At 43.5% G+C, this 22,413-nt stretch overlaps 1 protein-coding gene across 4 annotated transcripts in view; it reads left to right on the plus strand.

Moving 5' to 3' along the window:
* The window catches only part of NTRK3 (neurotrophic receptor tyrosine kinase 3), a 1,591,631-nt gene that overhangs the window by 752,431 nt on the left and 816,787 nt on the right, over positions 1-22,413 (plus strand). For all 4 annotated transcript variants that reach the window (XM_085644469.1, XM_085644471.1, XM_085644470.1 and 1 more), the window contains one exon: positions 10,992-11,149. In XM_085644469.1, coding sequence (XP_085500595.1) covers positions 10,992-11,149 — 158 coding nt within the window. The remainder of the gene's footprint in view (positions 1-10,991; positions 11,150-22,413) is intronic.

The following is a 22,413-nucleotide window of genomic DNA, read 5'->3' on the forward strand; positions in this document are numbered from 1 at the left end:
CTATCTGCATCCAAGCCCAATGTTCTGGGATAGGCCCCGTGCCTGCCTATCCCCCTACACGGAGCATCCAAACTCTACTCCATGTCCGCATCGATAGGCGCCTGCGTGCATGCGCCGTAATGGCAGTTAACCGTTCCATGACACAGGAGTTGTGTCACCTCTGCCCCTGATACTTGTGTTTTTACCATTGGTAAAGGTATATACTTACAAAGCGGCGCCCTGCCGTCAGAACTCGTGTGGCAAAATTAAATGGCGACAACCATACCCTCTCACTAGAGAGTATCAGCAGATCTGCAGGTATATACCTGGCAGGCAGACGTACTGCCGACTTACCACTAATGGTAACCACAAACGCATGACAGCTATACAGTCCGTTATGAAGCACCATCCAGGCTGGCACCACTTGTCCACTGGGTTGATCACCCATCCGACTTGACGGTGCCGCTTGACCCCTCACATTCCGGATCCACCGGTCCCCTTGATTGTCCACTTCTGCGGCCATAGCGGCACGTAGCGCTTCCAGGCACCAGGCGTTGATCCAGGTAAACAAACGGAAATCAAAGACAAATGATTAGTGCCTTACACCGAGAGGTGCCCAACAACGATGTTTGACTGCCTTGCTATTCCGCGAGACTGTACTCTCCCCCTTTTTCCCCTACTCCCCACAGGCTTTAAACGTGCCAAAAATACGTGACCCACACTTACATTACACTGTGTGAGTGGCTGGGCAATGGTGCATAAATACAACATGACACACCCCAGGCATATAATGACGCCGTGTAACGTACTGGGGGGGCGACGGTATCCTGTGCTGCCATACGACGTACAATAAGAAGTACACCAGCCCCATAAATGCAGAGATCCCGTGTGATACCATACATCATTGTGCACAAAATGTGCTCCCTGGATACTAGTGTACAGACCCTGAGCAGACATCGGACCCCAGTCCCTACATGTATAATTGGACCGGCGCAAAGGCGCCGTGTGACTGAACGCCCTCCTGCAGCTACTTCCCCTGCACATAGCGCCTAGGGCTTCCTTACCCCACCTTCCTACGCACCCCCCCACTGCACATATGGATACCCTTGCCGATTTGACGACAAGGCCTATACCTGTTCAAGTTCACCTAAATGACCCTGACCCCCAGCCAGTGCCTAATGGGCCCCACCCCATAATCATTTTAAAGACAAGACATTAGGTAACACGCTGAGCCTCGCTTGCCAACTAAAAAATTATAACACACTGTGCAACCCCGTGACCTACCATAAAGGTACTTCATATGTAACGGAGCGAAGGCTTGCTCCAACCTGGCAAATTACCAACTGTTTTGAGCAGATCCTACAATGATATGTCTGACACACCGTGTTAACAAAAAAGGTGGGCCACCCCGGCGGGTGGCAATGCTGGTGGTACGGGCCCATCATGTGTACTTGGCTTACATGCCATGGCCCCCACCTCTTGTATTCTTAACAATATTCCTCAATAGACCTGGTACCTCCCCCCTAGGACGCCGTCCTAGGCAATATTGACCCGCTTTGCAGGAACAAAACACCGACTCCTATTCTACGTTTCCTATTCCTGCCCACTTTATTTCCCTTATCTATAGCTAATCCCCTTAACGCTGCTTATTACAATGTTACCTAATGGACTTGACCTGCAGGCCAAGGCATTGGCTCCCGTCATCTAAAGAATCTCCAAATTGCCTGGATTAGCCCCCAAAAGCAAATGCTGACTGATTACTGACTAGCATATATCACCCATATGTGATCCCTAGTGACCCGAAGCCTGGTGATGTTGTAAACCAACAAACGGCGGTCAACAGCAGCCGCCCTCCTCAACTGTGCTCACCTGTAGGTGAGACCTACACACTCCAGGAACCTTCGCCACGGGCAGCGCCCGCAATTGTTAGTCGGACTCAGAAAACGTCCCCTATAGAAATCGGACATCAAATGTAAAGGCCCTTAGCCGCACAACACCTGCCCTACCACAGGGACTACACCTGGGAGTGCCCTGTATAGCACTGGCCGCATCCCTTGTGTTAACATCGGACTCACCCAAAGGAGAGTGCCAGCATGAGCAATATTCGAGGAGCATCGCCCACGCTTTAAATGAAGACCGCCTATGCTAGCGCCTGTTGCCTAACATAGCACAACATGGTACACTCTGCAACAGTTGATGTACAAAAGGCGGGTTGTTAGCACGACAGCACTTCAACATCCGACTAACAGAATTGTGCTCCGCAAGGAACATAACCCCTGACCGTTTCTCCAGCCTATGCGAACTTGTGTAAGGCATGGAAGGATAGGATTCAAGTTCAAAATGTGTTAAAGCGCACAATTGCCACGCAGGTATTGGGAAGCTTTACCTGAGCACCCGTTACATTACACAAGGACTCATTCACGAACCCTCGTAATGCAAGAGCCCCCGTTACGCGTGGGGAGATTTGTCCATACGCACAAGTTATGTACGCGACCCCGAGGCGCGATCCCTGATTTGAAAACCCCCAAACTCGGCAACTCTAGCCCTCACACCACCTCCTCTTCCCTTTCCGGGCGCAATTCATATATACGGGGCTTTTGTCGCCTAGTGCATGCTCTGTTGCCATTGCAGGGCATAGCCTATTATTGTTGCCACCTTGCCATGCAGTTTAAATGGTGGCCCACACACGGCGAGCTGCGCTACGCCAAGGTGAAGTTCGAAAAACCCTCGGCACATTTTCTGTATGTGATATTGTCCCCATGACCCACTTATGCCTCGTAACCCCGACACCAACACGGATGGCAAACATGAAGTACCAAATTTACCATCAGGAAATTAAATACCAGCCTTACATTGCTGCTCCAGGACATGCGAAGAGAACTACCTGAACCAGAATCAATGGGACAGTGACTTTACCACTGAACAACCCACGCTCCAGCTGCCTACCGCGTTGGCCTCAAAATTCTCTCTAATACACTAGCGCGCACCGTTAAATCACTGTGTTCTAACCCTTTCTAGGAGTCCCTGAAATGCAAGGACTATAGGAATGTCAAATGTATTGCTCCAGTCCAGTATATGCACAAAATAAATACCAAGCGTGAACATCTTGCGCACTAGAAAGCTGACTTCACAATAAAATCAAAATGCTTAACACTGTAAAATGTCGTCATAGAATGGATGCGCAGCGCCTCTTAATCTGTTGTCTCCACACGTTACATGCATTCAGCGCATAAGGATCTGTGAACCTTTTGACACTTCCACGGTTGCAAAAGTGAAGATGGAGCCACTAGTGGCTCATGCCATGACTCTGCTGCAAGGCATCCCACAGCAGCTCCCTGTGACCCATGGAAACAAACACCTGAAAGGAAAGTCTCAGCGCGTCACAAAGACGACAGTGTGTATGCGTGCGAAACACCCGGCGCACATGTCTGTTTTCAAATCACAGTAGGAATAGTTTAACCGACAACGTTGCTAGATGGCCAAAGCCACAGAACAACCATAAACTAAAATGCCTAATCTCTCTACTCGGGCAACTCACCAAACATGGCCAAAACACACGATTGGACAAGACGTGGCAAGCCAACGTTGAAACGATTAATTAATACCGAAAACACCGTAATCCCTCCATGTAGGCCAACAAAACGATGAGCCAAGTCCCAATACCCAATATAAATTAGGGAAAAAACTATTCTATTCAGCCTTGCGCAGCCAAGTCAAATGAGCAAACTGCTCTGTCTGCTTCACCTACGAAAACCTCTCCACTGCGCCGTCAAACAAACCCCCTCTGCTTAGCTTCCAAAACGCAGGTCAAAGTTTTGCCAACTTATGACACTCTGACTCTGCGCGACCCAAGCATAGGGTCAAATCAAACACCAAGCGAAATAACAGGGTCCCTCCTCAAGGTGAGAGAAGTGCAGGGCATACAAACTCACCCTTAAGCCTGTACAATTGCCCAAACTATTTATAAAATGTTGCATATTTATATAGCGCAAACTCGCCCCGAGGTATTGGAGCACAGGATTTACAATACACATTCAGGCACGGGTGGTGCAGTGATTTGCTCGAAAAATTACAGGACGTGGGACGCCTGCCGCTCGTTAATATCGAAAGGGCGAGGGCAAGCCTCGCTTCGCTGGTTCCCCTTTGCACCCTAACTACACAGGCTCGGTGAGAAGAGGGGGGGGGGGCGGGAAAATATTGCCCTTTTCATATTGAGAGTTAAAAAGAAGAGCATCGGGCCTCATAAAAGCTTCTTTGTGAAAATAGTAAAGGAGCGTTATAAAGACCGAGAAACATTTCAGAAGAGAATAAATAATTGCTTAATTTTGAAATTCTCCTCTTTTATAGGTCAGGAAACAAATGCAAGAGTCTAAAAGGTGATGGTGGAGAGTCCTAGTCGTGCTCCCTGCTCTGACTGGCTGCGGCAGAAGAAGGCCTCGTAGTATCGATGTCATTCAATATCAAGAACCACACGATGGTCTCTTCAAAACTCTTCTGCATACAATGGGCATACTGCGAAAAGTACGCGAGCAAATATACTGAGAATGAGGTGGTGCAGAAATAGATATATCATAGACAAAACAATCTGATTTCAAAAGAGAAAGAGGACATCAATAGCGCATTAAAAACAAAAAGACTGAATCGCAGCATATTTTCGATTTAGGTACAGTACAGCGATATAATTGAAACACTGCCACATACATTGATACATTTTGCTCTACCGTAGAGCTCAAGCTCAGCCCTCGCCTGCAACTATTTCCCTGTCAATACTGTGTCCTCTATTTCTCATTTCCATATTATATGATGAAATGCTGAGCAATTTTAGAGACTGCATAAAATAAAGGGGCTGCTATATCATTGTATGAGTCCCTGCATACGTTTATTCAAACAAATTACCTTTCCAACAATATTGCAATCCAATTGAAGAAACAAGGTCAGAAGTCAAAAATACCCCCAAAAAAAACTACCTGGTACAAAGGAACCTCATATTTGACATCGATATCACTGTTCGAGGGTGACAGAGACCCTAGGCGCAATTACAAGCTGACCGGGATGGAGCTCCGCAGGTTTTTCCTGGTCAAAGATTTTCCTCCTGACTTTGTCTCTGAAATGGAAGTCAAAATCCTCCTGCGGGACAAGTATTCTGGCTGTATCCCAGTAGAGTTTCACAAGTCTGCATAGCCATTGGACAATGCACAGCTACACCACCGAAGCAGGTGGTTTGGACGGGAAAAGCTCATAGAAGGAAAGGTCAGATATTGCACCCAAGGAATTCCTCTCACCTTTTGGTGCTGTCGCCTAAGCAAGTTTTCTGCCTTCAGCCGTATTTGGAGCTCGAATTCCACTAGCAAGTCAAGAGAGCTGGCTGTATCTGAGATGGCTGCATTGAAGTCAGTTAGGCTACCGCAAAGGTCTGCTAAAATGAATTTTCAGGCGATAAAATGCTCTCAGCAAAACCAACCTGATTTTCATGCAAGGTTCGTGCCCTGGACAAATTGACTAGGGTGGGAAGTTTGGAACTTCAAATTTTTCTAAGACCTCAGAATAAGTCCTTCTGGACACCACTAATACTATTGGGACTTCAGGGACAACACTTATGGGACAGAACTTACTTCAGCAGGGTGCACTCCTCTTCGTGTTGCAACTGGCCACATCTGGAGAAAAAAAAGCCTTCTTGCAGGTTGCTGGGTTCCTGTGACCTCCTATAATTTTCCTGTTCTTCCTAATCAGAGGTGTAAACATTGAGGACATTGGTGAACTGCAGACTGAAGAGCAGGACATTGATTCAACAGTCCAAACACTAATATCAGCCACAATAACAACACACCCACAGTCACATCAACCATAACAGCATCACCTGCAACCTTACTTAGAGTCCCTCAAGCCACATATCTTCCAGTGATGCTAACCCACCAACAGCAGTTTTCAGCTCAAAGACCCAGAACAACTATCAGGAAACAGGTACTAGTGACTTCAGGTGTACAAGGTGAAATACTGAGTGCCTCACTATTTAGGTTACTCAATGCTAATCGTCCAGCAGAGACACATGAGATTTACTCATATGTAGATTTTATTTGAAAACTCACACAGTCTGTCATCAGAGCCGGACTGGCCATAGGGGGCACTGGGCGTTTCCCCGTTAGGCCGCTAAGGGTGGGGGGTGGTTTCTGTTCCCAGTCCGGCCCTGTCTGTCATTGAAATGAAAAAGACAGTAACATACATCTAGTGAAATGGTTAAGGCTATCACTGCTCCATGAGCAGCTGTATATGAAGAATTTCTAGTGCACAGATTTCAACTAAAAATGTTATCATTACAATATGTGTAGAATAAGATAATGTGTGTCTGGCAATAGCCATGTGGATACTACATATACCATATTCAACAATTTATCAAGGGATACTGTCACAAGAATGATGCCCAATTATGTCACATTTGTTATTGTTCCATCCACAACACACATCTTAAGATTCAGGTTTCCTATTGACTTCATCCCACTTATGGGATGGTGGACTTCGATAAAGTGCCTGCATTCCATATGTCTCTCATTGTTATTCAGGTGTGATTTTCAAGAATGTAATTCGTTTATTTCTCTATAGACTGAAATAACTTGGAATTGTCTGTGCTAAAACTCAAATTCCTGCAAATAAGATTGGAGCATTTTGCAGAGGGCAGCTTAATAATTCTTATATTTAATACATACCTGCCCAAGAAAGTAAGTGGAGAACAGACTTGTCTCCAAGTACTAGGGTACTGGGTTTAGAATGATAAAATGTGTTACACTTGCCACAGTCTTTTCTCTGCCACTCTCAAAGTCAGAGGCATTGAAGCCATTTTTAAGGGTTAAGGGTTAAATTGTCAACTATACATTGAACGAAATGAAGCAGATAGATAAGCTGTAAAACATAAACTATTAAGATATTTAGCAGGGAGGTACGAAGAAAAAGGTTGGCGCAGGTTAACACTATTGAGCACCATTTGATAGTGGTGTACTGATTGTATACTTTGGGCAGGAACATCTCAGATTTGTGCCAGAGACCTATTGGGAGTGTACTGTGGTTCACAAAAGCAAAATAAGTCTAGAACGCAGTCTAGAGAACAGTAATCTTCCATCAATAGAAGCAGGATTGTAAATAATAAATGTAAAAGAACCACCAAGTAACTTTTTGAAAGTTATACTTTTCCTTCTTGAGCCCCAATTAGGATAATTCGCATTAGACTAGGTCAGCTGACCCACCAGTGCCTTCCTAAAAACTAGGATATCTAGTAAAAAATAAGGGGGCCCCAGTATTCTGACCAGGGGTAGTTTATATTATATAATGAACAAGGGTACAGGAGAGGCCAATAAGGTCCTCGGGTAGCCTAGGCTACTATTATTTAACGTGGATTAGTCAGACGAAAAAAACTAGGGCCCAAATTACTTTGTTGGGTGTACTTAAATGCTACCAATACCGTCTTGGTCCTGGAACCGACTGACCTCCAGTCAGTGGTTCCGACCGCCTAATTAAGATGCGACCAAACACTTTTCGGTCACATTCCTACATTCCCCTATGAGAGCATGCATTACAGTTGTAAACCGGCCGTAATACATGCTCCCATAGGGAAATAGGTGGTGCTGTTCATCCATGCACCCTGTGGCAGGCACCTCAAGGGATCAACAGGGGGGCAACATAGGGGCTCGCTCGGCCCCCAACTGTAGGCCACAACACAAGGGGGCCCTGCTGGGGCCCTCAAAACACGCTTTCCAAAATGGTTTCCATGTCAGACAGGCCAGCATGGAAACCATGCCAGAAACTGTGCATCGTAATCCCATTACGATCCGAATCCGACTTACCGATTGGCTCCTTGAGCCTGTCGGAAGCCAGCCGGAAGAACCATCCAGTTTCAACTCTGACCAGCTGATACATAATCAGCCGGTCAGAATTGAAACCGATGAAGGGGGTCAGAAAGACTCCAACCGAAGGTTGGAGGCTTTCCGACCACCATCGTAATTGGCCCCTTAGAGCGAAAACTGCTCATATAGCAGAGACGTTAGTCTGGCTGCGGGGTTGTGGTGTTTTCCCCCTGGAAGGAAGGACAATTGGGATGGGCCCAGGAACTTCAATAACTTGAAGAGGCCAAAGGTGATGCCTATCCTTTTATAGGTACATGTGAAGTGAGACCTATAGTAAGGCAAGCCTTTCTGTATGTGTTGGCAATGGGTAAAACTCCAGGACATTGCAATTATTTAGTGACTTTCTAGTTAACTCCCTTTGATATTAGAAGAAGTAAACAATGATTTAGACAGATTTAATCACTGGCTCAATGAAATCATCAATGAGCTAGCTATTACCTCTGACTATTGTTGCTATTGTTAAGAACTGAGCTTGATCTGCCACTTGGTTTTCTCCCTCACAAGAATTTCTTAGCTGTAGTAAATTAGAGCTTGCCTGGAGAGCCACATACGCTCACGAAGTTAAAGCCCTCTATAAATTAGCCTTAAAAAATACCAGAAAACTAACATAGAAGCACAGAGGCTGTTCTTTGTTGCAAAGATTAATGCGGCAAAGAAGGATTGCTTTGTAATCTTTCAAATCTCAAAAGATTTTCTGCAGCCTACAGGCTGTTCTCCCGATCTTGATTCATCCCAGGAAGTCTGTCATAAACTGGCCAACTTGTTTTAGTATAAGATCACAACTATCTGTTCTGGTTTCACTGCCAGGATTCAATTGAATAGTCCTTTAGGAGCCTCTATCACAGAGTTTTTTCCTATTACTTTGGAGCAGTTTAAACAGACAAATATGCAATGTATATCCCTATCGCCTTTAGACTACCCATGACAGAGGGTTTGTGGGAACTTCATTGGTGACCAGTTGGTAAATGGATTATATTTAAAGTTTTAACTATTGTGTATAGGGCCTATTATGAAACTGGTCCAAAATTCCTCTTTTATCGTTTTGTACCATACTTGCCACCAAGAACGTTAAAATCTTCCTGTAATAATTAGGGGTTGGTGGAACTTGTGGAATTTAACACAGAATATCATAGAGTTACATAAAATCCGAACGAATGGTACAACACAGTGTGCCAGAAGGTGCATCTACTGGAGTTGATTTGGCTGCTGCTTGAGTAGATTTTCTGCTCGAGAGGCAGCCTTCTGACCGCAGATGATCTCCACCACCCTAACCACCCGCAATAGAAAAATCTCGGCTGATGTCCTCCTAGCGACCAAAAATCGCATTAGGAGATGTCGAATCTCGTTTGCGCTCAGCAACCTTCCTTTCTTGAGCCACGCATGAGAAAACATTCCACCACATGTCAATTTGCGAAATTTCGCCAGATCTCTGCTTTACAAAATTAACATGGAGTTGCCAAAATTCTGCCAATTCTGCTGCCGGAATGGAATATTCTGCCCACCCCTAGTAATAATCTTCTTGTTTCCAAACTGGGAGGGGGATCTATATCTGCTCTCGGGGCAAAGGCATGGAACAATTTTTCACTCACTCTAAAGCAAGCTTCCAAACATGCTACTTTCAGAAAGCCTTCGAAAACGTGGCTCTATACTCAATTTTTTGTGTTTATTTTTTGAAGGGACTGGTTTATTTCTTTTGTTTCAGTATTGTTAGCACTAAGATGCCTCTTGAAGTGCTTGTTGCACTATACAAATGCCAAGTTAATTCATGCCCCTGGTCCACACTAGCCAGGTTGACTCCAAACCAAGTGGGAGGGAGGCTGCCCACAAACCTAGTTTGCACAGGACACAACGGAAATAACTGCTCATTACCTTGGCCTTACCTTGGACACACCTCTGGATAGACACAAATTCTCTGCAAAAGGGAAAAAGGATTCCCCAATCTTGGATTTTAAGGGTGGGGCACAATGAGGGATTTTTTGCAGAAGGGAAAACAGGAACTTCTGAAAAGTGGGTAGGGTTACCCCATGGAACATTTAACTTGTAGGTTGGGGAGGGAACAGGAGTGACACCCACCCACTAGATAGTGCATCCCATGTATGAGGTACCTCAAAGAACCTTCCTCAAAATACTTTCTGGACCCGTGAAAGCTTGGAAGAGGACTGGACCCGGTATGCTGTAATCCGAGGGGATCCCTGAAGGACTAGGTCGGCTCCTTCTTCTGCCTAGGACAAAAAAGGGGACTCTAATGGTCAGTGGGCTGCCCTCCTGTGTGGCTCCAAGGACACCAAAATCTAAAAAAGCACATTTCCTGTATTCTCATTTACAACTGGATCTGCAATAGAGCCTACAAAAGGCCTTTGCTGGATCGAGTCCAAAGTCCTAAGAATTTGTCCTGAAGTCTGGGAGCCTCCAGTGAAGAGCAGAGGGTGGAATTCAGTTTTTTAGTTTTTAAAACATTAGTTTTAAAACTAGCTGTACTTCAACACTTAATCATAAAGTCACTTTAACCTTTTTTTTCTGTGAATGTCGAGGGTTTTGGCTTTTTTTTAACACTAGAAAAGATCCTGTTACCAAACCTATAAATAATGTCACTTGAACCTCTTTTTCAGTGAATGCCTCAGCCTTTTTGATTACATTCAGCCAAATCAACCCAAAAGCCATGCATAGCAGGGTTTGGGCAATCAAACTCCACCTCAGCACACGGCCATGGGCAATGCACCGGTTAGGCTTGACTGCAGGCCTCCAGCCAGGCCCTGTTCTCAAATCCCAGCAGCGCATGGCCTTTGGCTGTGCACAGCATGGGGTGTGCCTCTGGGCAGGCCCTGCATTCAACTTCCGGCAAGTGGTCAACAGCCAATAGGCAGCCAACTCCCAATGTACACCTCCCTTTCCGAGTATTTACACACACATTTGTATTCTCATTCAAAAGCTAATTACATGGATTATGTATGTTCTGTTAATGTCCCAGGAGCACTGGTGTTTTAATGGCATGCCATTAATATGGAAATGTTTAACACCATCTTGTTGATAAACGGCAATTGGCAATGATAATTATTTATAACCTATTCATTTTTACAAAGCCATCATGCTTCATTTGTTTATGTCTACCTCTTTATACAGGGTAATAGAAAAGAACTACTTTAACTGCAGTTGTGATATTCGTTGGATACAGATTGGACAGGAAAAGGGTGAAGCTCATTTGGACAACCAAGATCTTACATGCATGACCCTAGAAGGTCATACCATTCCATTGCAGGAGATGGACATTGTGCACTGCGGTAAGCAAATTCTGATTGCGTTTGTGTCATTTCCCAATCAAAGAAATTAAAATAGAATTAGTGTCTTAATTTGATTAAACATCTTTTTTATCTTCTGGCTTCCTTTTCTGTTCAGTTCTTCTGTGGTGAAACCAATGAGCTCTCTCTTGCATATTCTTTTAAAAGTGCTGCACCATAAGTAGTCATGTGCAAGATTATACAGTGGCATATGTTGAACTAGATACATTTCTATTTTGCTTTAATCTTAATCTAAATGTATCCTGTTAAATATAATTATATTATAGAACAAGTAAGTGAATGGGTGCATACACCTATGTATGTCTATGAAAGAAAGAGCCAATGTTTTCATATCTATAGCCCATATTGCCTAACATACGTAATGGGAATATGCTGCTTTGCTGATCAACCAGATGTGCTTTGTTCAATACTGATATCCGGCCCAATTCAATGGCTAATATGCCAAAAACAGCAAGTTTAACATAATTTCAATTCAGGATACTGGAAAAGCCTTTGAAGGTATGTTGCGGGACAATAACATTTTAGGATATAGAACTGTTCAAAATATGCATAACCAGCAGCTTCAAAAAGGGTATGTATACCCAGAGGAGCAGAGGTTGCCTCTGTAGAAAGTCTCTATGCTATATACTGACAGACTACACAGCCTTGGCCTTGATCCTCCTTAACGTCATTGTGGTGTTTGATATGGTCTCCCACCACACCCTCATTGACAGACTTTGCAGCGTCGACATATAGAACAATGCCCTCAAGTGGATCGCTTCCTTCCTCTCAGAATGAACACAGAGCATCTGACTGTCTCCCTTCAGCTCCGCACCCAGAAACATCCTTTGCCGGGTACCCCAAGATCATTCCTCAGCCCCACTCTGTTCAACATCTCCAGGATCCCTCTCACTGGCATCATCAGATCCCACAGGCTCAACATAATTTCCTACACTGATCACACTCAACTAATCCTCACACTCACCAAGGAGCTCTCCAACACCAAAACCAACTTCTGCAACGCCATGACCAATGTTTCAAAATTGATGAGACATCTGCCTCAAACTCAACTCTGACAAAACAGAGTTCTGATCTTCTGGAATAACACCCCCGTATGGGACCACAGCTGGTGGGTGGCAGAACTCGGACCTACTCCCACACTAAAAGACCATGCGTGCCACCTCGGCATCTTCCTCAACAGCCAACTCACTGTAAAATGGCAAGACAATGAAGTCGCCTCCTCCTGCTTCCACACTCTCCACATGCTCCACAGACTCTTCAAATGGATCCCCATCATTACCAGAAAAACTGCCAACGCACCAGCCACAACTTGATTACAGCAATGCCCTCTACACTGGAGTATCCACCCAGCTCCTCAAAAGACTTCAGACCATACAGAACACCACAGCCAGACTCATATTGGACCTCCCCAAATGGAAATGCATCACCCTTCACCTCAGAAATCTCCACTGGCCTCCCATCCAGAAGAGATGCCAGTTGAAGATCCCCATGGATACCTACAGAGTCCTACATGATGAAACCACCATCATACATTATCCATGGCCTGAATTTCCACCAGCCCTCAAGAAACATGTGCTCTGCATCGCTCACCTGTGTTCACACACCCCGCATCTGTTACAGCCACAGCGGGGGTCGCTCCTTCTATTTCAGGTGCTCCTCCACCTCTAAACAGCCACCTTCCTGGCTGACTTCAGAAAGAAACTCAAGACCTGTCTTTTTCGACTGAGACACAGCATCCTCAGTGTCCAGATACCCTTAGGGGTAATAGTGGTGCGCTGTACCAATATTTATTGATTAACCTTCTTAGGTTTGCAGACACATTCCACAAAATGTAGCAGGAGCTATATCTCATTTTCAATTATGAAATCTCCTTTGTCATTTTGTAACATATGAATGCATTCTCAGGTTTCCTTCTGGTAGACCTGTCAGCCTTCGCGTGGTCTTCCCCGAAAATCGATGCCTTCTCCACTCTTAGTTGTCTGAATACATGTTTTGCTGGTGTTTTTGTGCACTTTGCAGCTGCTAACCAATGCTAAAGTGATTGCGCTCACTCCCTAAATCATTGTAACATTGGCTTACACAGGATTGGAATATTTGATTTACTTATAAGTCCCTAGTAACGTGGTATACCATTTACCCAGGACTGGTAAAGTAAATGCTACTAGTTGGATTTTAGCACTTATTGTACCACCCACTTAAGTAGCCCCTTAAAGCACGCCCCATATCATGGTTGGTCTCAAAAGAATTGTAATTGTGAATCTTCTTTGGAGATAACATCAGATTTTAAATCACAAATTATGAAAAAAAAATATTTTGGAAAGCTGACATTTTCTTGTCCTAACCATCTGTTGCCTTGAGCTTGTGTCCTACTGGTCACATGATTATATATAGCTGCAGGTTTGCATTTATGTATTCCTCCCAGACAGTTAGACAAAGGGGGACTTGTTGTTGGTAGAAATAGCAATTCTGCCAGCATGGTTGGGGTAGAGCTGCCTGCTCCACTTTCATTTCAAAGGGCTGCTTCCAGCACACTCACAAAGGAACAAGGCACAAGCCGTTTGTCACCCTAAACCAACCAGAGCATGGGCAGAGGATAGAAAGACATTTCCAGAATCAGATATGGGGAAATCCTAGAAGTTTCTCCCATGTCAAAGGATGGCACCAGGTATAAATATTGGACCCTTAGAACATCTCTTTGTTACACTCCTGGAATGGCGGACTGCCTTGTATTTTAGAGGACTGCCCTGCTGCTTGAGGCTTGCTTTGTACCTCAGAGGAATGCCACGCTGCTACCAGAGTACTGCCTTGTACCCTCAGTGGATTACCCTGCTACTTGAGGCCCGCCTTGTTGCTTGATCCCAGGACTACCAGAGTGACTCCAAGGACTAGCTGACTCGCCTCCATTTATGAGATACAGGGCCAAACAAATGCCAACAAACTTGTACCATGCACCTGGACCCGACTTGATGTGAGTCGTGCCCTCCAAGTGGTGACCAACCAGTCCTGGACCCTTAAAAGTGCTGCTAAAGCAGCCCAAACAGCAAAAACCTTAAGCTTAGGACTTAGCCTGACTTTGAGGTAGGTAGCTCCAGCTCATTTTTCTTCACAGCAGAAAATCCTGTTCAGCGGGACCTCTCAGGAAGTGTATCTTGACTCATGAAGCTCTGTCTGCAGCAGTCTGCAGCTTCGTTCCTCTGGGGACAAAAAGGTGACAAAAGTCTGAATGTAGAAATTTTCACTACAACTCCATCCAGTGGCTCTCCAACATTGCCGCCTCCTCTTCATACACCACTGGTTGCCTTACCCCACTGACCTTTAACTTCTCAGGAACTTTTCTTCAAAGCTTCTTCAAAGTCAGAAGGTAAGCCGAGACTGGGTCCAATCCACTTTTTGTAGCCGGACTGGGTTTCATCACAGTCAGCTTTATCTTTTGACTTTGCCCCAGTCTTGCATGACCAAATATCCACAGATGACGCTTTGATCTTTTAGGAGCTATTTTGCACTTAAAAATGTGCACACTCATGACTTCTATTACACAATTGGATTGAATTAATTTTGGTGGCAATTAATTAATTACATTGGTTTGGGATTTCTCTTCTGTTGTTTTCACTTTATTGTTGTTTCTGTGATGCATAAATACGTAACACAGTGGCTCTAAGTTAAGCCTGACTTATTTTGTGCCAAGCTACTAGAGGATTAAGTGCAGGCTAATGTGGTGACATTTGTGGTTCACCCTTACAGGGATTGTGGTTGTTGTATGAGAAGGGTCTTCACCGCCGCCTCAATCAAAACTCAAATTTCATATAATCACAGTGATGCCAGCCACATCATATTGCAAACAAACTGCCATGCTTGTTGCCACCACAAGCGTGTTTTTATTGCGGAAATGAATATTTCAAAAAGAGGAAAGACACGTTAGAAGTTGAAAAAGGTGACGTGGCACCTAAACACTAAAACATCACATTTTTATCTGTGCGAAAGATGTAAGATTATCAGAAGGGACCAGTCTGGATTGTCCTTGAAAAACAATGGAGTCTAAGTTTAGTCATTATAAAAGATTCTTAAAGAAGGTGAATGGCTTCTCAAAGTTTATTTGATTGGTAGTGAACCAGCACGAAAAGCTCGATGTATGAAAACAGCTAATCAGGAAAGTCACGTTGTTTAAGAACATGGAAATAAACATATTATTTTATATATATAAAATGATATATTATTCAGGCAAATGCAATCGATTTTATATATCAAGAATGCATGAAATGTGTACGAATTATTAACAAAAGTTACATTTATAACTGAACTTGTTACTATTCCCAGTGCTAAGCTTCTGTACACCACTTATGCTCACACAACGCAAAACTAATATGAAGAACGAAGATCCCAAGAAAAAATGCACATGAAAACCATACCCCAGTGCCCATGAATCATATACAATATACATGAGTAAAAATGAAATGTTCATGAATTAGCAAAAAAAATTAATTCATGCAAAAGTTGAAACATGCATTAGGAATTTATTCATTCATAAATGATTCCTTAGATCTTTTAATTTGGGTCATGCATGTTTTGACTATAGGTAAATAACTATATACTATTTTAACTATCCTCTGAAATTTTTAAAAGAGAACAATCATATCCGTATGAGAATAGTCTGCTCATAATTTGAGCTGAAATCCTGTATGTATGTCTTGGGGAGCTGGTAAAAACAAGTCATAAAAAAAGTTGAGAGAGTAATGTATTGATAATAATTCTAGATAGTAATGGGCTGTTTGCAATCCAGACACGTATTGCTATAAATCAACCAGTAATACATGCTAAGGGAACATAGGACATCCCATTTCTTGACATTATAGTTAGAGAAATGTTTATTGTTATGTTTAAAACCATTTACGTGCAAACTGCTGCCAGCCTCCGAGCCTAACACATTAGACATTAGCATAGTTCATTTAAGCCTGTACCCAAAGCCTCTGTTGAAAAACAGAGTGTGTTAAATCATTACTTAAATTATTAGTTGTCTTGTTCTGATACCAAATGTTGTAGATTCTCTCTTAAGAGTGTTGCAATGGAATCCTGAGGCAGAATCCCTAATCACCCGGGGCCGAGGCAGGTTTGATTACTTCCGCCTAGGGCAGGAGCAGAATGACCCCTCCACCCTCCCCCACACCTCCCCCCCCCGATCCGGAGCAGTAATCTATGTCTACAAGAGCACGGGCAGGAACAGTGAATGTGCTCACGCTGCAGGAGTATAAATGAAGGCTGCTCCCATGACAGGAGCATATTTAATGTTGATGGCTCCCGCCAGAACCCATGATGGATGTTAGATGTTGGGCCTTGGGGTTTCCCCCACATCCCCCGAAGCAATTGAAGTTTTGCCTGCCCCGGGTGGGACCAGGGGACACACCAATAAAAAAGAAATGCCCAGCACCGCACCCACAAAGGGTGCTGGTTGGGCAGCCGGGTGGGGCTGTTTACCGCCTCTTTCAGACCAGTGTTACATATATTTATTATGGTGCCCTGAGATGGACCGGAGCACCTGCAAAAAAATATTTTAAAAATAAAATACAAGGGCAGAAATATGAAGTGCGGAATAGCTGCTCATTTCATATTCATTGCTTCTGCCAGGGAGCCCCCCTATAACGTCATGCAAGGGCTTTTTATATTTATTTTTTGTTGATTGTGGTGCCCCGACGGAGTTGACAGGGGCATAACCAACCACTTTTTTCAAATATCCAATGGTTGTAGGAGGCTGCAGGGAGCAGAGCAGCCCCCATGAAACAAAAAACTATGATCTTTCTGGGTCATCCCAGGAGAGATTTTCATCATTGTTAAAGCACTTCGAGTTTGAGCTGTAGGCTCTTCCGCTGGAGTGTAAGGACACTTATGGTTGGTCCCATAGCTGGATTTTGTGCCTTCTATAAGTGTCAAATAAAAGATCAAAAAGACGTTTTTTATTAATAAAAAATACTTTATTTTAGATGTTTTGGTGACTGATAGTAAGCATTGCAAAGCATTTTTAATAACGAATGCACTGATTTATAGTTTTTGATTAATTATTGTGGTGACTATTTGACAAAGCGTGAATAGGTTTGCTTTACATATGTTGATGTATTCACCGCCTGATAAACCAATCGACCTGCTTTTATATTTTGGTGTCTGTCCTTTTGACAAAGCTAGAGTTTCTGCCTTACTTAAAATGACACACTTTTACATCGTTAATGTTGGAAAATGGCCCTCTCTGAACATTTTGCCTCCCTCGTCCTCTTTTTCTGACCTTTTTGTTGGCTTTAGGACTGTGCACTTTACCACTGCTAACCAGTGCTAAAGTGCATGTGCTCTCTCCTCTCAACATGGTATAATTGGCTTACACCTGTTTGGCATATTCAATTTACTTGAATATGCCAAACAGGTGTAAGGCCTGGAAATTCAATGCTAGTAGTAGTCCTGCAGCACTGATTGTGCCACCCATAGACTTAGCCTTTCAAACCTGTCTCAAGCCTGCCACTGCAGGGCCTGTATGTGCAGTTTACTGCCATTCATTTTGACTTGGCATTTAAAACTCCTTGCCAAGCTTGCGACTACCCTGTTATTACACATACGCATCTTCTAAGGTAGGCCCTAGTTAGCTCTAAGGGCAGGGTGCTGTGTAAATGAAAGGTAGGATATGTACTGGTATGTTTTGCATGTCCTGATAGTGACACACAGCCTAATTCATATTTCACTACTGTGAGGCCTACTCCTCTCATTGGCTAGCATTGGGAATTCCTTAATACACTTTTAAGCTGTAATTCCTGATCAGAGAGGAGTCATTTTTTGATGTTTCATATTAAAGTGGACATTTTTCTGTGCTTATAACTGTGCTTTGCAGCCTGTCTCCAATACAGGTGATGGCTGGGTGCATTCCCTCTACAGAGCCACAAAACAGGAAGGATAGATGTGTCTGAGTGACCATCTACATACATCTGCATTTTGATGGCCTTGCCTGGGCAGGATTGAATGGAGGGGCTAATCCTTCACTTGAATAGGCTGTGTCATGTCCCCACACAAAGGACTGATTACCCCCCACAGCTCTGCCAGAAGAACTGCTGTGATGCTTAAATGTCTCAATTGAACTGCTGGTCTTTGAAAATACATATCTACGGTTTTGCGGAATGAATTTTTGTCGTTTTGGTCACATTTTATTTATTATATTTGACACTACTTTTTAAAATTGATGTGGGGTTTTTCTTTTGTTGTGTTTTTACTTTATTACGGTTTTTGTACTGCAGAAATACTTTATAGATTGCCTCTAAGTTTAGCATAACAGGTTTTGTGCCAGTCTACAAGGGTGTTAAGCACAGGAAAATGTTTGACTTTTGTGGTTCCACTCCCCTGAACCAATAACCCAATTTGTCACAAATACACAAACCCCAATAGCAGACCCATTCACAGTCATGTGACCCAGGACAGCAGGGGCACAGAAATGTTTCTACGTTTTAAGTAACTTTCCTATGAGCCTTTAGCGGAGACATATGTACTACAAAAGAAGGTTTACGCCTGGCAACAAGTTTCTTTTGGCAGGTAAAAAATACAGTTTAAAACTGCACTACAGCCTGCAGTGGCAGACCTGAGACTAGTCTGAAAGTGTCATTTTAATGAGTGCTGTAGCCTCACTAGTAGCATTCAATTTGCAGGCCCTAGGTACATATAGTACCATATACTAAGGATTTGCAATTCAATTACATTTGTCAATCAGGTGTATGCCAATTTTAGAATGTTCTAGGGAGAGCACAAGCATGTTTGCACTGGTTAGCAGTGGTAATGTGCACAGAGACCTAAAAGTCAACACGAATGGGTTCAGAAAACAGGAGGGGTAAAGGCAGACGATTTGGTGGCGTCGCTGCACAGACAGGCAATTCATCAGTATTCATGCCAGACAGTAAGACAAATTAGACTTGGTGTAGGCAGGATGAGCCACCCTGCCTGGTTGGCTGGTGGCAGAGCTGTTCTCTGCCCAACTTACATGTCAAAGGACATGCCTCCAGCACACACAAAGAAACCTGACACTAGTTTTTTGTCATCCCAGACTTCTTGGAGCCTTTGAAAGTAAGAGAAGAACATTCCAGAACCAGATGTGTCCTGAGTCTTAAACCCAATAAAAACAAATTCAGCAAAACTGGAATGTTTGAGGGTTACTCTGCATAGAGGAACAGGCCCGACATTTAGTATAGGCTTGTCTGAAATATTGTTAAGGGTTTTAAAGTGCCTAGCTGGTTCAAAGCAGAGATAGAGATATAGGAGCAAGTCTCCTCTGCTCGATATCCAGTGCATCAAACATTCCCAGAAACTCCTCCTGGATGTCAAGCACCATCCTAAAGCTCAACATCAGCAAAACAGAATTCCTGCCATTTTTCAAGAACAAGCAACAAGTAGCTGAAAGCTTGTACAGCTGGAAATATAATAACTAAAACCTTCACTCAATGCCAAGTTGCTTCAATTAACCCTGGACACAAGCCTCACCTTCAAGAAATTAATTGCCATAACAAGCAAGTCAGTGTTGTCCAAGTTTTCTCTATTAAAAAAGGTGAATCTGATCCTCATATAAAGAGAGTACTGAACTCTTGTTCAAGCTTTCATACCTTTGCATCTGGATGGTGGCAATACCTTGTTCCGTGGCCTCACCAGTTCTTCACTATCCCCTTTAAATGCATCATACATCATGAGTCTGTAGAAATATCACCACATCACCTCAACCAAGATGAAATTGCACTGGCTCCCATTGCCAGCCCACACCATCTTCAAAACCAGCTGTATCATCTACACATTCAATGTGACAGGCACCTACCTATGCCTCCTTTTACTGACAATCTCACCACCTTTAGTGACTCTCTGTCCCCCCATAACTAGACAACCAATAAGTTAGATATATGAAAGTGCAACAAAACGGTGTCAGGAATGGGGTTATTAATCTGTGAGGGGTAACTGTAATAAAACTAGGCTGGTTAGGACAAAACACAAATCTGAGAGAATGTCTTTGAACAACCTCTCCACCGCCCAGGCATGGCACAAGTAGCAGGTCATCTCCAGAGAAGAGCCCATTAAATTAAAATTCAAGCTGTACCAGAAATGTCGCTGTACCAAAAAACACAAAAAGTCCCAAATTAGTATATAAACAGAGAGAACAGTTCAATAAGCAAAACTACACCAAGGTCATTAAAATAGGCTAGGGGAGCTGGAGATATCAATGTTTAAAGGCAAAAATAATCAAGAATAACTAAAGGGGCAATTGAAAGTCTATACTCGTGATTGATGGGGTCCTTGGCAAGGTTTTAGGGCATCTGTGATGAGAAGAGGTTAGATACACCAGGCACGTTGCCTCCGTAAACATTTTACATTTGGGAGTCAAGCTGCCATTAAAGCTGTTGGTTTTAACACAAACTCAGAGCAGGATAAACATGGATTTTAAAGCCACTGAGGTCACTTTGCTGGTTTTATGCATTTGCTGCCTAGCCTGGTTTAAGGTTTAACTGCGGACGTAGTCACTTTTGGGGAAATAAAATCTGCCATTGGGGCTATGCTGAATGTCATGGCTAGGCAGGGCTCCACAAGGCTGGATACATTCTCTGTGAGGTCCTACTGAACCAGCATGTATTTCAACAAAATGCTTAGAATCGGTTAAGACTGGCTTTCTTGCCTGCTAAGGAGTCAACCCCTTGGGAAACACACCAGCTGAGCAAGGCTGGAAGTCATAGATGGGCAGGGTTCCAAAAGGCTAGATATATTCTCTATATGGTCCCACTAAACCAGCTTTCAGTGCAGCAAAAAGCTGTGAATGGGTTGAGAATATCTTTCTTGACTGCTTTGGAGACTACATCCTTGGTCAGTCCTCAGCACCTTGTCCCAGTGTTCCAGCAATGGAGAAAAATGACTAAGTGACCGTGTTTTGAAAACATTCTTCCTAGTCTGTCCTGCAGACCATGGGTCTATAAGTCAGACTTCTGAATACCAGGTATTTCTCCAGCTGGATCTCTTGCAGTGTCCAGACTTCTTGGGTCACCAAGGCCCTTTTGAGATTCAGGAGTTCTTCCGCTTTTTGTGTCCCTTTGAAAGGCTTTCTGAAACTTTTTCAAAGTATTGCCCAAGCTCTGGGATCTCTAGACCTTCTGGAAGTCCAGACATAGTCAAATTACCAACTAGAGCCCTAGAAAAGCCAGAGAACTGTAACCCACAAATCACCTAAGTATAACATGAGTATGATACTTTCTGGGAAGTAATCAGAACTGTGAGACTCAAAATAGTACTTGTTTTTAGTAGGTTCCAAACCTTCTTTCACAAGACAAGTCACACTGAAGAATCCACACCGAGATCATACTTTTATGACTTTTATTAAAATCAAAATCCAATTATAGTGCATACAATGGGTATAGTTGGGACTATTAAAATACTCTGAATGAGACAAAAATAGCAGCTACTAAACAGAAAGCTAGGAAAACCTGCAACGTTGTAACTGTATTTTAGAGTTTTAAAGCATTTGTTCTACAATGCCTCCTCCAGGCCTCTAACTAAACTGCTCTATGTCCCCCCAAAAAGCCTGTGTGAGTTTCTTAGGTGGTCTTTCCTTTCACTCCCACACCATAGTGGACCTACCAAGTTATTGCTCCGTATGAAGACAGTTTTTCTCTTAGCATTCAACAGCTGTGATATTACCAGAGGTTTGTCTGGCAGCTTGATTTACCTGCCTTTGGCTTTTGAAAGGGAAACTGTGTTGACAGCTTTCGTCTGCATGGCCTCTTTGTTCTCTGCTCTCTGCTCCCCGGAAGCAAAGATCCTCTCCTCTAACCCTCGTCTATATGCAGCTGTTAGAAATGGGGGTCTCTATTTCGCAGAGATAGGTACCATTGTCCTTATAGGGACCCTTGCTTCCAGTCAGGGTAAGGTGGATGCACACATTAGATAACCCCTGCGCACCCCCCTGGGTAGATTGGCACAAGCAGGCAGGTCTATTCCAAAGGCAATGTGTAAGGTATTTGTACTCAAAACACCAAAAATACAGTGATAACACCACAAATGGACACCACACCAGTTTAGAAAAAGTGTATCTTAATCTACACCCCACAAGCCCAAAACAACAAAAATCCAACATACAAGTATTACTAAAATGACTTTTAAAAGGTTTTAAGCAACTAGGACTATAGAAAACTATGGATTCATGATTTCTCTCAAAGTACCTGTTGTAGTGACAAAATTCACAAGGCCAAACAGCGGCAGCAATG

This window comes from Triturus cristatus, chromosome 3_1 (genome assembly GCF_964204655.1).
Source record: "Triturus cristatus chromosome 3_1, aTriCri1.1, whole genome shotgun sequence".
Taxonomy (NCBI): Eukaryota; Metazoa; Chordata; class Amphibia; order Caudata; family Salamandridae; genus Triturus; species Triturus cristatus.